This window comes from Poecilia reticulata, chromosome 20 (genome assembly GCF_904066995.2).
Source record: "Poecilia reticulata chromosome 20, P_reticulata-male-v2, whole genome shotgun sequence".
NCBI classification, from domain to species: domain Eukaryota; kingdom Metazoa; phylum Chordata; class Actinopteri; order Cyprinodontiformes; family Poeciliidae; genus Poecilia; species Poecilia reticulata.
The window spans coordinates 19171599-19188079 of NC_088849.1; the positions used below are offsets into that span (position 1 = coordinate 19171599).

General features: G+C 39.8%; 1 protein-coding gene across 1 annotated transcript; it reads right to left on the reverse strand.

The window, feature by feature from the left end:
- Positions 1–172: 172 nt before the first annotated feature.
- On the reverse strand, positions 173–15242 carry ankha (ANKH inorganic pyrophosphate transport regulator a). Its single transcript, XM_008396655.3, has 12 exons — positions 14696–15242; positions 11499–11715; positions 11190–11308; positions 10919–11002; positions 10021–10191; positions 9803–9937; positions 8677–8769; positions 8498–8590; positions 4147–4276; positions 3336–3459; positions 3095–3194; positions 173–954 (listed from the first exon to the last, which is right to left on the reverse strand). Exons 1-12 carry the CDS (start codon positions 14789–14791, stop codon positions 847–849), a joined length of 1470 nt encoding a protein of 489 aa, XP_008394877.1. The 5' UTR covers positions 14792–15242; the 3' UTR covers positions 173–846.
- Between the last annotated feature and the right edge of the window lie 1239 nt (positions 15243–16481).

The following is a 16481-nucleotide window of genomic DNA, read 5'->3' on the forward strand; positions in this document are numbered from 1 at the left end:
GTCCATCTTTGTCTTTCATCCGAAGTTGACGGATTTGGTCAGATGTTTGGAACTTTTACACGATCAGGTCCAGACATGCATCACATCTGGGTTAGGAATGAATAAAGCAGAAAAGTTCTGACTTCAATCTCATTTAAATTTTACCTCCAATAATTCCAGACAACAGAAAAGGTTAATAATAATAAAGCAATTTATTTGTAAATAAGAATGCCTATACAGTATATACATACGACAGTCTGAATACTAGCAGGAAAAAGGCTTAGCAAAACAAAGTGGGTCCAACTCCCAGACAGAACTGAAAGGGAAACGGAGAGCTATTCTTGAACACACAGTGGTTTGATGAGGGATTCCTGACCCCTCGCAGCAATTAAATATACACAATCCAATATAAACAAGAATCTGTACACCGTTGTATGTAAAACACGATTGCACAACCCAATAAGTTCCACATTGTGTCTGCGTTTGAATCCAACAAGGTCTCGTTGCCTAAACTCTGATAAAGTAACATGAAATGATAAGCTCTAGTCGTTTTATTTCTTTATGTTGTTTTTTTTTGGCAACTCCACAAACACCCGGCTCATCGTTCCTGCTGCTGAGGAGAAAGTTCTCCAGTGTCGGATTCCCTCTTTAACCAGTGAAAACTTAGGAAAGGATACACACCCAGCTAAAGGGAAAGGGCTAACCAGAGACAGTATTTACACCGATGGGTTGGAGGTGCATGGCTTTCTTTACAGTGTGCGTTTCGATAGTGTGCAGGTCGACGCCTCGGACGTTTTCCCCCAGTCCGAGCCGCCTCGTCTTCTGCAGACCTTCCTCGTCGAGGTCGTCCTCCTGTGCTTTGGACGCTCACTCCTGCTCCGCCTCCTCTTCCACCTGGAGCTCCTCGATGGCGTCCATCTGGGTGGGGGAGTCGCCTCCCTCCACAACCAGCTCGTTGGACATCTCGCTGTTCCTCTGAGAACAGGAATGAGAAATACGCTTTCAGGCGTCAACGAAGAAGGTGAGAACAAAAGATTGCAGCTGCACAGCAGATACTGCTGATAAAACGCAGCGGTTAAATAAATATGCTCCTACGTGATGGCACAATAAACTGGACCCTGCAGAACCTCCACTAACTGTAAATCTTTGCAAAGCTGCAGAATTTGCAAAGATAGTCTGGCTTTCCAACCACACGGCCAGACAGATTTAAGTGAATGCAGCAAAAGCAAATGAGGTGGATTAGTGAAGCTTTCCAACAACAGACATGTTACAGTGGAATATCGTCTCTGCTACCTGGAAAGTGAGACCTAAAAAAAAAAAGCAACAATGTTCAGTCAGAAGCCTCTTAAAAATTGTTGAAAGACTGACTGCTGCTGGAGATGTTTCCTACGCACAACGACGAAATAAAGTATTTTTTTTATTGAAAATTTGCCACACTGAGTGGATTAATGCTGAAAACTTTATTTTTAGTATATATATTGGGGCTTTGTCCTTCAGTCAGACATTAAAACAGAAAAGATTTGTGTTAAATATGAAAAAACATTTTAATGGATGGAGCTGAAGTTGTTGAAACGATTCAATGCAGTGAAATGATTCATCATCATTATTATTAGATAAAAAGTATACGGTCAACTTAAAGGTGATTCAAGGGCTAAAGGAACATTTTTCTTGTTTTTGACAACATAACCTTTATAAAAATAAATAAATAAATAAATAAGCTTGCTCCAGCAAATGGTTAGATTAGCACAAAAGGAACAAGAACAACAGGAACCATAATTATACAGGCCATGTTCAGGAAATAATAATTATATGCTGCATTTGTTTATGTACTATGAACGTTCCTATTAAACCAGATCATAAATGTGTGAAACGCAGAACAGGTCTCACTTTGAGATTAATCTACAATTTCCATATGTTCTTTTTTCTAACTGATGCTGGTTCACTCTTGTTTAGAGGCACAAAGAATTTTTATTTCAGTTTTCTGTCTTTTAGATCAAATGTGGACTAGCATGAAGTCAAGTTTGCCGTTTTAACTTTGTTTCCTATAAGATATGTCCTAAAAGTCTTCAGATTTAATTTTGCAAGATTTTTGTAAGATGCTTAAGAGAACAAAAGCAAAAACAATGGCAATAAGCATCAACAGTCAGGAATGGCAGCCTCAGGTGTTCTGGACTACGCCTCCAGAAATGTGGTCCACCTGGTTTGGGAGACAAACATTTCCACAGTACGCTGGAGTCAGTCCAGATCAAAAAGTCAACACTCTTTTCAGACCAGATCGTTTCTGGTAACGTTCAAGCTGGTTATCGTGTCAATTTGTCCACCATAAAGGTGAGTTACATTAGCAATGACCTTCTGGATGTTTCCACCATTTACGGTGTTCATTGCTGCATATTCACAAACGGGAGCCTTTGTACGTCAATCTCTTGTACTTTGTGTGTTTATTCTGCAACCATTGTTTGATCACCGTCACTCCTAAACATCAAACAGTCCCTCCTAGACATTTTTTCTGGATGTAATACAGGCACAAGGGAGAAACATCAGCAAGACGATCAGTGGAAACTGAAGCATCTCTTTGAACACAGAGAAATCCTCCAATCTTCAGCTTTTCAGGGAATACCATATTACTACTGCTAACCTCGCTAGAAGGTTCTCCGATACAAAACAGCTATGCTAATAAATGAAATATAAAAATAAAAAAAACTCCCTGAGGTTTAGACAAATTGGCATTCAATAAAAATTTTAATATGAACCTCATTTGTTTTTTTCTAACTGCATTTTTAATTGTGATCAGTTTTTTTAATGGTTTAATTATATACTTTTAGGAGTCAAAACTTTTTTAGGAATAATGGGTTAATTTCTGAAAAAAAGAAGCTTGTATTTCTCTTTTGCAGAGACTTTGAACAATGTTGCTGGGTTACCATCCTTCCCACTGTTTGAACATCCCATCGGTGCTCAGAATAAACATCTCCCAGCTTTCCTGTCAGACTTTTCCTCTTTGCGTGCCATCACTGAAAACAAACGTCAACATTCCCATTCGACCTGAACGCTTCGTTTATAATTAAAGATGGCAGGAAATGCCTTGTTCTAGATACGGAGGCGGGGGATGAAAGCTCACCTGTTGTCTATAAACATAGCCGGCTGCTATGGCGACCATCGCTGACTCCCCAACAAAACCGGCTAAGAGGGACCCGACGCCGAGTGTGGCCCCGTGGACCCTGCAGCAGAGGATCAACTTTAATCCGATGCCTTTCTTATCGCGTTTCCACATCGGTGAAGGAGAGTTCTTCTTCTTCTTCTTCTTTTCAGCAGCTGCTCTGAACGCAGTGCTACAAGTCAACTCTGCTGTGTTCACTTACCCCATGTAAGGCAGCACAACCAGGCTGATGATCAGGACGACGATACGCAGAACGGAGCTGGGAGCCAAGACGAAGGTCTTTTTCAGGGTCATGAGCCATCCTGTCAGATGAGCCCGAACGGTCACTGCAAACACACAGAGGAAGGAGGCGTCAGGGACACGTCCCACCTCACAGGGCCGAGTCCAGGTTCTCTTCTAATGGCAGGGGCACAAACTGTACGAGGGTCAACACTGCAATTTTTAAATGCACCGCAGCTTTAGATTCCATTGAGGAATAACTAAACTATATTTAACCAAACAAAACACAAGGATCTGTTTAGCAGTAAATTATTACAGTGACTTAGGGTACAAGCCAATTTATCTACAATTAGCTTCTAGATAAAAAAAAATATGCTGAATTTATTCAACTTTTATTAAATTATTATAGACAGCAAATATAGTCTACAAATAAGTGTTCAATTATCCCCTTTAAGAAGGTTTTCTTTTCTTGGTGCAGTAGTCTGAGGCTGGTTTTCTTATTAAACATCACAAACATCAACCTGCCAATAGGACTAGAGATGGAAATCTCTTTCGTATTAATGATGTAATGTCGCATAAAAATTAAAAAAAAAAAAAAAACAGAAAAAAACCCCACAACATAAGGAGCCTTTCCGTCATCTACTGGCTTGGAATGTGGACAAAACTAATCTCTGCACGCCACGATATGAGCAAACTGATTGGCGGCTCTTGTGGCGATGGCCAATCAGATTTCAGGGTCAGTCAGAGTCCTGCCCCCTTCAGCGTCCCCTACGAGCCGTGACCTGCGACCTCACCTGGCATCGGGAAGAAGGAGAAGATCCGAAGCGGCGCCACGCAGAGCGCGGCGAAGGTGTACTCCACTCCGATGACGTCCACCAGGATCTTCTCGGACACACGCGGGGTCCAGAACAGCACGAAGCAAAGCTGGGCGTTGGAACAAACGGATCAATTATTCTTCAGAACCTGCTTTAGTGATTTTTACTGCAGCTGAACGTCTCAGGTCTTTGAAGCTCTGGCAAAACAAAGGAGCTGCTGAGTCGTATTAGCATCGCACCTCAAAGCACCGTGATCAGGACATCCGAGGAGGAAACCGTCTGATCTGATCATGAATAAAACATCCACGTGTTGGAAAACCGTCAAATGGATTCAAACCAACGATCGATAACTATCCTCTCCACTAAGACAGAGGAGTAGAGCATTTGTCTGACACAGATGCATCATAGTGCAGCTTCAGAAGCTCTCCCTGATGACTCGTCAAGTGTTGCAACTCTGAGCAACAGCAGATCGGCTGGTGGATTCCTGCAGTTTCAGTCATGGAAAACGACGAGCAGCTCAAGACGATCCAAAGAGCAAAGAGCCGTTTCAACCGCTGCGCTTCAAAAAGCTTCGAACGATTAATCGGACTAAATCATGAAGACTCGAATAATTCTCAGATAACTTGGTAATCAATTAATTAACTGGATTATACAAACTCTTCTAAAAAAGAAAAGGTCATTTGCTAAAATAGGGCAGCAATTAAAACCAAACTATAAAAATTTTTACATTTTGCATTTAAAATAATAATAATAATAAAAACCCTTGTAATAGCCCAAAATTCTCTGGTTACATAAATTTAGCTTCATTTGGTTCAAATTCTGAAAAAAAAAAAAAAAAAAAAATCTTTACTATAGATTATTTATTAGTTCATCCAAAAATGAAATCAACAGCACTACACTATATTGATCTCAAGTCGAGCAGAAAGAACCGAGTTAGAAGTATCGTCTTCATCTGCAGATGCAGCAAAAAATGATCTAACGTATAATAATGGAATATCATGTCATTGCATTTTAGGCAATAACATTTTTATTTTTTTACAAAAAGGACATTTAATTGTTTATTTGCACATCTAAATGCTTTTCTAAAATAGTTTTAAACATTTCAGGGTTTAAATGAAATCTGCAGAATGTGCCCATTTTTTAATCCTATTAATCATCAGAATAACTGATAGATTAATCAATAACTAAAATAATCATAAGCTGCAGCCCTAATTTCAATCACTCATCAGTTCCTTGGTCAATTATGTTCCCAGTAGTGGTTTAAAGATGCCAAAGGTTTCTGCAAATCTCAGGTTTTCTGGAAGTTTGTTCCAGAAACCAAATGCTGCCTCCGTTTATTTCTGATACAGCCGAGTTGCAGAGGTCCTTCAGGCATTCAATTAGTGCAGCCAATTGAATTTATTTCAGTAGTTCAATTAACAAAACTTAAATTTGAAAACAATACTTTTTTTCCTCCTCCATTTCATTTACATTTTTAAGTTTCTGGCTTATGGCTACCAAACTCTAAAATTCAGTTTCTCAGAAAACCATCAACAAAAACGATTTTTAAACTCAGAAATGTCGACATAATTAAAAGTCTGAGCATGTGCTGTGCAGTATATAAATTCAACATTTTGTTGGGGTTCATTTTGCATGAATTCACTATAGCGTGGAGATCAGCCTCATGGTTCTGCTGAGACATTCAGGACGCTTTATTAACGGCTGTGACTCCCAACTCCACAGATGCCATAAATAACTGAAGCATTTTCTGTCAAAAACCCCCCAAGAAATTTCTAAATTCATTTCACATTTTTAAAGAAAAAAGTAGAATATTGACAGGTTTTTGAAAAACTTTCAATCTGCAAGAAAAAAAGGGATGCTACTCTGTGATTAAAGGCAGTTTTAATATTGTATTTTTCTAAGATATTCTGACACATCAGACATTTGGTTTAAGTGATTATTTTATGGGATCGACACCTTGAACTTTGGTAAAACAAGCAGATGACAATCCGACATTTATCATCGCAATTTTAGAAGATCTCTGGTATTTTGTGACAAAAGTCTGAATTTATAATCTTAATAAGCATCCAAGTTTTTTTTTTTTCCTACCAATGTTGGAATATCCTTGTTTAAATGTAGTAAATTTATTCCTTCAGTCATGTGAAATTGCCTTTTTGAAAATGTATAACTTTTTGACACCAGAAAATATTAAAGTTGAAATTATTCTCAAAATTTCGGAATAATTTGGCTAAAAATAAAATTTTTTTCCCTTCCATCTAAAATACCCCCAAATACTTCATTATCACATGCAATTTAAAATCTTCAGAGAAACTGGAGCTTGAGTTTTCATTTGCTACAATTGATAATCAAACCTACCTAAAATAATGTTTAAAATATATCTCTCAGTGTAATAAGTCTAAATCTACTGAAGTAAATCTTTGAGGACTTCAGGTGTTTCAAGAGCTTCATTTGCTTGATGAACGGTTTAAAACCCGATGCTCTGGTTTCCAGACTGGTCCCAGCTGAAGAAACTGGACTCGTCACTTGTTTTCCCCATTTCTCAGCTGATGTTAATTCTCACTTTGAGCTGCAGGTTGAAGGTAAACCAGAAAAATGAGAAACAGCTGAAAAGATGAGGATTCCAGAAAGATTGGGCGATCTCCTGGCCCAAAACTTGAGAATGGATTACCTGCTAATTAGTAGTTTTGGTTCACCTCACCATCTATCATCACTTTACTTGGACACGGTCACATCAGACTAATCTGAAAGGCCTCGGGCCAAAGCCTTCTTCTCCTCTGACTCAGCTGCGGCATCTCCTCAACAAGCTGAGACATCCAAAGCGATGAGCTTGTTCTCATAAGGTTGAATTACACATTGATCTCTGTCACACAGGCACATACACACACTCCGGCTCCGCTTCAGTTTTTTCTTAGTCTGCTTTACATAAGTTTACAATCACAGCAGGTCTCGACACGTTGGGATTGTGTTGATCTCTGCACACACCCTCATGTTCTTGTTGACAACTTTGGGACTCTACATCTGGCGTGACAATCTCCTCCCCTTTGTTTTTTAAAGACCAAAACATTACCCCAGATTTCCTGCTTATCCTTACGTGAGCAGAGAGAAGCGACTTGAATAACTGCAAAAGCACAACTGCACACCTTCGGCCATTACAAAGTGAGAACTGAGGCGGGATTGATGCTCAGCTCTTCAGGAAAAACACGCTAATGTAGACGCCTGCATCACTGCAATCCAACGCCAGGTCTATTTGCATAAAGGCTCGCATGTTTCAGCACAACACCTAGCTGGTTGTACGAGTCCTCAGATGAAACGCTGCCAGTCAAGTCACAAAAACAGCTATAAACATCAAACAGCTGTGCTCTTCTATGAACAAACCATTCCACATGTTAGCTTGTCGCCTCCAAACAAAAACAATCCCCGAAGCCACTGAGGTCATCAAGTTGAGAGTTTCTGCAAACCCTTAACTTGTAAAAGAAAAGCTCTGCGACTGTGAAGTTGTCAAATCATGACAATTTTTCAAAGCTAAAGGATTTCAACACAAGCAGCAAAAACATGCTTACGTATTCATTTATGTGTAACCAGCAGGTTTCTAGTTGATTTAATTTATTTGACCAGTGGATAGTTGAGGCCGTAGTGCAAGATGAAGACTGAAACACAGTATTGGCTACCATCTGATTTAGTTTAATGGATTTATTGAACTGAAGTAATCATTCAATACACATTAACTTGCAGTTGCACTTTCAGACATACAACTCATGATGTGGTGCAAACTGCTCATACAAGAAAACATCTAAACACTGAAAATGTTGGATGATTTAAACATGATGACCTCTTCCTCCAAACAGATTAGGTTTTTCATTAATTTCATTAAATCCGTTTCCCATTAATTGGTCGACAGCCATATTGAATATGAATAAACTGCATTTTGCTCAGTATTTTCTCTTTTTCCCATAATTGTAAACGTTCCCAACCCACTTCCTGTCTTTGGTCAGTCTAACCCAAGTCCATCTATGTTGCCAAAAATATTTTTGGAAAAAAAAAAAAAAAAAAAAAAAAAAACAGTTTTAATGCTAAGACAGTGCAGTGCTGCATGCATTTATACTATGAAGGAAATTTGATATATTTTGCAGCTAGAAACCTGAGCTCTGATGCAAATTAGCATATTTTTTAATAAACTGACAAAGCATTTCCCAATTGAGAAGTGCAAGGAGAAAGATGGGGGGTTTTCTCCAGAGTATGTTGCAATTAGCACAAAACGCATTCAGATTTGTGTTTGTAATGTGACAGAGTGGGGAAAACTCTTCAGGGGTGTGAATATTTTTGTGCTTACCGTGAGCGACAGGGCCAGACAGCAGAAGGTAAACTTTTTAATGTGCGATTTGTTAACCGGGCTGTCAGCATTCATCTTGTTGCTGGGATTGTTCTGTTGCGAAAAAGGTCAAATCGTCGTCATGCAGTATGCCACATCTAAAATATATAAAACTGTAAACACTGCAGCGTCGGGTTTACCTTGTCAAAGGCCGGGTACACGGCTCTGAGCTCAGTCAGCCAGCCGTAGGGCATGTGACCCACTGGGTATGTGGCTGTGAGCACCGCCACGGCCTGCAATGACAAACACAGAACAGGTAGAAGTCACCCGCGCGCCGTCACTTTAAATCTAAAAATACCAGCCGGCTAAATCCACCCCGGCAGCCTAACAACAGCCAGTCTGGGAGCCGCACACGGCGCCTCTCACTTTCCCAGAAGTTTTTTTAGAGATTCATCTCTGGACAGCCGCCTTGAAGCTCACCGTTGTCGCCAGCGACAATAGGCAGGAACAGCAAAGCCACGCAGGAATGTTCTCGTGCCGTGTAATCATGCCCCGAGTTTCACATCTGAGTGGTGAATCACTCAAACAAACCACTGGCAGTCTGCGCTGTCACTGATTTCCAGTCAGTTCGTTTTTGGTAAACAGCTCTTTTCATTTTTTTATTGTCTCTAGTAGCTGCGCTGGTCTCTGTGAGGCAGAACGCTCCAGAGGGAGTCTGGCATTTCAACTGGGGAAATCCAGGGTATCTGCAGGTTTCAGCAAGTCAAATTTAAGACCTTTTTTAATGCCACCTTGAATGAAATTTAAGATTGAAAAGAATAAATAAATATAGGGGACGGTTGGAGGAACTTGAGACGTTACAATCAAGCATAGCAAAAACTGAGAACCTGGCTTTGTACCTTTAAGAGAAACAAAAAGCTAGTGAGCTACCTAGCTAGCAAGGGTACATAAGCAGCGAGTTAGCGGTAGCCACAAAAACCTCGAGTCACAGAATGGAGAAGAGGTTTGCATGTGACTCAAACTTTTACATGACAGAAAAGTTCCACAAGGATAAACTTCATTAAACAGTCCTGCCACGACAAAATTTAAGATCCGTGATTAATGTATTTAGTACCATCTTACATTTTCAAAATTAATTTAAGACATTTTAATGCCTTAATGTTAGACACAAAAATGTAAGACTTTTTACAGACGCGCAGACACCCTGAAATCCAAAACACAGCTGAAGAGGTATTAGGGAACTTTAACAGCAGCTTTGCTTATAAAAGCATCTTAAATGCGCATAGATAATGAGGTGCCGGCATGATGTCTACTCTATGCACGCACCTCTGTGGCGTCGGCGGACCCCTTGAGGTCTCGAGACACAAACAAGTTGACGATAGGTCGACTGATGCGCTGCGTGGCCAAGATGAGTGCCAGTGGCCACCAGAAGCTGAGCATCTTTTTGATTGTTGCGTCGCCCTGCAGAAACAAATAAGCAACTTGTTTATTTTCATTCTTCACGTCGTGTAAAAACTCCTCCATCCAAAAGGAACAGAATGTACCCCAACGTCGAGTCCGCTGGAGTCTGGAATGTTGTCATGGATGTTGCAGTAGTAGCCGATACAGACGATGCTGAAGCGGACCAAGGCACCCATGTACAGGGAGAGGATGGGGATGAGAATGGGCTCCACGCATTCCAGGTTACTGTGCAGGAAAATGGCCACGAACACAATCTGCAGGGAACAACACATTATTCATGCCAAAATTACTTAGAGCTGCACATGTTTAATATTAATATCATAAAACACAGTTTGGACTGCAACATTTGCAGGTTGTTATATTTCAAATGTCAGAAATTCACACTTTTTATAATTTACTCGGCACAAAGTATTTGTCTTTTTACAACCAAATATTTACAATAAGCAGAACGGAAAACAAGTGAACTTTTCTGCACTCAAATCTGCTTTTATTTAATTTTTTGAACTTGGATGAATATAGCAAGTGTTTTGAAAGACAGTGAATCAAATCCTTGTTTTATAAATGAGAATAAATTTCTTCAATTGACCTCAAAATAATCTAAAAGAATTAATAACATCCCTTTTAAAAAATAAAAAATAAAAATAAACATAAAAAAAAACCACTTTATTTGCTTGATTTTAATTTCATTTTTATTTTCCTGGCCCTGAAGGAAATTATTTTATCCAGGTGACAAAAAGTTTGGCCACTTGAAAACTTAACCTGGACCAGATTTGGCTCCCTGGCCTGAAGTTTGACGTGTGGATGGATGATCTAAACAACAAAACAAGGAATAAAGCCTAGAATTCTAATATTTATCAAAAATGTACTATTTTTTTCCTCCTTTTCCAGACTTGGGAATAAAGTCCCAAATGTATTCAGGCGTAGAAACTCTGAAAAGAAGCATTTTTTTCAAATGAATAAAAAACAAAAGCATCTTGTTACCTGAGCCACGACATCAGAGATGGAGGCAGAGCCCACAATGACACTGTACTTGTGCTTGAGGAGGATGCCTGCATGAATCCATGCCTGGAAAAAAATAAATAAAAATTAACAACAGGGTTATTTTACATTTTAAAAACTTTCATTTTCTACTTTCATTTGAAGAGACCAGAAACAAACAGAACTAGAGGATTAAAAACCTTTCTAGGTCATGAGCGCTTAAAGACATGATTCCACATGAGGATTAATCCCAATTTTTTTCCAGAAGACTCACCATTGCATCCAGCAAAGGGAACGCAGCTAGGTATAAGAACGCCTTTCTCGTCTTACGCCCAACAGATTCATCCACTTGGTGGAGCTTATTGATGATGTAGTATCCCAAATCTGTGTATGCTAAAGGGAAAAAGAGAAGGAGACAACATATCAGACATCTTTGTGAACGTTTTGAAAAAAAAAACTCTGATTGTAAATTCTCCCAAGAGAAATAAAGCCATCATCAAAAACTTCAAAATCCACCAAAAACATCCCGCGCAGGACGCGGTTTAAGCGCAGGGTGTCATCACCCGAGCCCTTAAACACACACCTATCAAGATGTGGAGGACGAAGGCGATGACTCCGGCCGTCAGCATGCACAACACGGCCTTCCTCCTGTCGCGCCTGCTGTTCACAAACACCAAGCCCACATTCTTGAAGTCGCTCATGGGCCCGGTGAAGAACTTCATGAGGGAGTAGGCCAAGCCATAGCTGGCCAGCATCTCCACCGTGTCCTCCTTGACGGTGGCTATGCCCCTGTTGAGAGCCTGGATGGGACAGGAGATAGAGAGACGGCGCAGAGATAAGAACGGATAAGTTCAGATAAAAGTTTAATTTTTAACAGTCTGTCACGTTGCAACCACTGGTTTAAATGCATTTTATGTTAATTGTGGAGAGCAAGGAAGCAGAAAGACGGATCTAATGCTCAATATGATATACAATCCAGTGAAAGCAATGCACTGAGAAGAATTGGAATTAGTGAGTAGAGTTCACTTTATCTCATACAGCCGTTTTATGAAGGCCCCACAGGAGAAACTGCAAAGATCAACAGCTATAGGGCAAGATATTCTTTTACCAGGACAACCTTTAGTCGTGCTCATAAATCTGGCCTTTATGTTAGAAAACAAAGACATAAAGAAGTTTTATTTGGAGTGGAGAGAAGATGCTTTTGTTCGATGAGACCAAAATTGAACTTCTTGGCTTTAGAGAAAATAACACTGCAGATTATTCTGAACACGACATCCCCAAAAATCATCATTATCGTCGTCAGTAGGGCCAGGGAAGCTGGTTGGAGTTGATATAACGATGGAGGAGATAAACATAAGTGAATCCTGGGAGAATTGCTGTTTAAGACTGCAACAGCCGTAAGACCTGAGTGGAGGTTTATCTTCCAGCAGGAGAATAAATCTAATCAGACAGTCTAATCAATCGACTGGTGATATGTTTTAATGCTGCGTTCCAGTTACCTGGAAAATGGAAACCGAGTTGAGTTTTGAGGTCAGCGTCCTCGTTAAAAAGTCAGAATTTCAAAATTGCAACTCTTAAAAACATCATTTTAAGCTTTATTTCATACACAAACGCCACTTTTAATTTGTTCAGTTGCAGGAGTAAATTTCACTCTTACATGTATATCCTGCAAAATAAATATGATTTCACCCAATCTTACTGTTGTAAGGCAAAGTCGGCCTTACAAGGCGAAACTTGTGAAGGTAGTCGGAGTTGCTCCCAGATTCCTAGAGGGAATTTTTGAATAGGAAGTTGGAATTTCCCACTTCCAAGTACAACTAAAATGTAGCATAATTACATCTCTGCACCAACACAGCTGAAATAAATGATTGAATGGCATCTGGTTTGACAAGCGACTGCTAACGAGTCACTCATTTGATTCAGGTATGTTGGTGCAGGGATGCATCTAGAGGTTGCAGGATTTTAGCTCGAGGAGTTGGAGATAAGATGACGAGTCTGAGACAAAAATGAGAAAACTGCTGCTCTCCACGCATACAAAAAAAAGGCAAAAATGTGAAAAAGCTGCAGAGATAAACCTTCAAAAATGAAGCAAAACTGGTTCCAGAATATCTAGACTGAGGCCTGAATACAAATGAGATTCATGGCTTTCAAATTTAAATTTGTGAATCATTTTGAAAGCCAACGCCCTTAACCAGAAGTCTGCAAACTTTCCAATCCAAACAGCTATTTTTGCCTTCAGTCCAGCAACCGCTAACCTGTTTAGAACCAAACAACTTTTAAGTTTTTGATAAATATCTACTAAATTTGTCACACATTTTGGCAACTGGATCATTCAAAGTGTCTTATAAGATGAAAAACTTGAAACGATAACAAGAAACCTTACATTGTAGTGGTAAACCGTTTCATTTCTTTAAGTATAAAAATAAATGAAAGCAAAGAAGATGAATACATTTTTCCATTGGGATAATTAAATGTGCAGAAAATTATGTATATGAAAAAAAAAAAAACATTACTGGTCCTTTTGTTGCAGAAATTCAGTGAAAATTGTTCCATTAAAACACTGAAAACGTCTAAAACCTGAAATTTTTATTATACCTATATTTAAAACCATTAGCCGAGTTTAGCCAAAGCTATTAAGAACTATTGTAAAAGGTCCAATGAGCAACTCGCAGCTCTGGAGCCTCAAGTTGCAAATTCCTGCCATAAAACATGGGGACAGCACCATCATGCTGCATCATCCGCTTCACAAATACAAGCTGCCTTGTGTTGGTCTGTCACACAAAATCCCAACAAAGCACATCAAGGCTTGTAGCTGCAACATGACAAATACGTGGAAATGTTGAATAGGAGATAAGCTCAGAGCGGTGGCATGACTTTGTCTAACATTATCTCTGAGCAGAAGGCAACTTCTCCCAACAGTCCTGCAAACCACTGGTTACCTGGAATCGTTAAGTGACACGTTTGGATCAAGTGACAAAGACCCAAACACTGAACCAAACCGAGAGTGGGTTCACCAAGATATGTGGCCTTAAGAGCTCCAAAAGCCTGATTGTTCTGACTACAATTTATAATCCTGGTACTTCTAAACCACGTTAAGAAAGAGGTAAAAGTCTTTCAGAAAACATGAGAAATCCAGCTGCTTCCTATTCAAGGACCTGGAATTATTACAGTGGGATTTTCCTTTAAAAATTTGAAGAAATTGTACCTTTAGCTCCTTTAAGAACACCCTTTAACTTCAGGATAGCAGTCACAACAGCTGCCCCCCATTTCCCCTTTCCTGGTGTGTGTGTGTGCTATTTATACCATCCTACAGAACCATTACATAAGCATAATCCTGACATCTCCAAGCCTCAGCGTGTGTTTTATGCCATCAGATAAACCCATCTGGGGCAGGGAATATCCAAAGCAGAAAACATGATAATTACAGGGCTAATCTGTGCTCTTAAAACCACAAATCCAACTGACTCAAGATATATAAACAAATTAGAAGGAGGATAATGTCAAGTGTAAGTGAGAAAAATAATAAATCACCGCATTACATGGCAGTAGTGACGACGTAAAAAGGCCTTCTTTTTGATTTTTAGTTGAATAACGAGCCTGCAGGCTAAGATAGCTGCAGTTGCGCGAATAAAGATGTCTGAAACGGTCGGCGTCAGATTTAGAGGAGGTTTCAGTGGTTTTAAATGATGCTAGCCAGACACAAACAACTGCTAGCGAGGAGGAAATAATGGTTGGAGGGTGCTGCGATCTGTAGCGGTGTTTGAGGAAGAGGAGCATTACCTGTTCTCCGAGGTCGATGGCAACATTGGTGATAGCCAGAGGCACCAGGAAGCGGAGGAGAGGCCAGTAAGGACTGAGGGATGGGAACTCCACCATAGTACAAGCCGCCGGGATGACAGAGCGAGGAGCATCTGCCTCAGTCTTGTTTGGTTAGGAGGAAAAAAAATCCAGGGATCCAACGACAGTGAGGCGGTCAGAGAGAGCGGGGAGTGTTAGGAGGAGATAGCGGCGGCAGCGCGTTGCTCGGTGCTGCCGCTGCTGCTGAGAAGATCCGAAGGTCAATGGGAATTTCAGAGCGGCGCATCTTCCTTGAAAACCATCTTCGAATAGACGGGGGGTGTTGATTGGAGGAGGAGGAGGAAACGGAGGTGGGGTACCGCCAGGTGTTTCGGTGGAGGAATAGCCTTCCCGTTTGACTATGAAGTGATAATCCAAGGTTGGTTAAATAAATAGTTTGGCTGCGCTCTTGGCCGCGCCTCCGCTGGGCAGTCACGACCCTCCCAGAAGGCTGGATCCCGCTGCTGCTAAACCCGCAGGTGCGTGTGGCATCACGGTGACATCAGACGCACGAGAGAGAGGGACAGACAGGAGTCACCACACAGAAACAGCTCCATTCCGGGAGAATATTTACACCCACATTTCTCTCTTTAAGCAAGCAATTCAACAAAAGCAGAGTAAACGCAGCCTTGCTGGCTAAGCAAAATTAAAGACTGAGTCAGCAGTTTGCACCTAAATATGATGTTTATAGTTCACACTGCACAGTACTTTGGTCCCATAAACATAATGTTACCTTTTGCCTACAGTCCTTGCGCTAAGGATAAACAGAGCAAATCTATGATGATTAAAGGTTTGTCAAAATCTGACACCTAGTGGACAGTAATGGTAGTACAGATATTTTTTCATAACTATGTCATATTACAGATATCATACAATTTATATTTTTATTATTCTTAATGTTAGCGATATTAACGCTAATTGTTTATTAATAACTAAAAAAGTTTTATTTCCATTTTAAAATAATGTAGTAGTTTTTAAACTACATTTATTTCCATAAATATCCAAATTACTATTAGTAATTAAATCTTGTTTACATTTTTATTATTATTACTTACATTTAACATTCATCATTTTGTTTTATAATCTTCATGTATGATGAGAGAGACAAGACAGTTTTTCAATGGATAATATTCACTTTTTGCATATAAAAAATAAATATTTCAAAAATATATTTACCAGGACAGACAGCCACCTGACATTGGTTGTGTATCAAAACACTTAATCTCGTTTTCTTGTTCAAAAAGTTAATAATTTGTGAGCAGCATAAACATGTGAAGCCTTTGTTTGGATGCTGAAGTTCACTTCTGAACGTGGGAACAGCTACATAACCAGAACAAAAGGAACCAAAACAAATCTTAACACATGGCCAGATTGCCAGCCTTGTCTACAGGTTTCAATTATGGTCACCAACAACAGAGCTGCTTTTGTTCTTTTTGTTTGTTTTATTTTTTACCAGATTCCCAAGTTCCTTTGTGTAATTTGTTTAACCACTGATGGCTGTGAGAACTGACAGTAAAGGCTTCTTACACAATTTTCAGTCAAAACACAAACTTGTTGTGCCTTTGTCTGTTGCCTGAAGGAGGATCCGCTTTGCTTTTAATAGGTAACGCTAAATTTTATGGGGAAAAAAAGCCTTGTTTAAAGAGCTAGTACCTACCAGTTCACTTTGTGGGTCCAGTGTCTCAAAATGGGATTGCATGTTGCTAAGCAGCTTTGTGGTTTTCTTGTA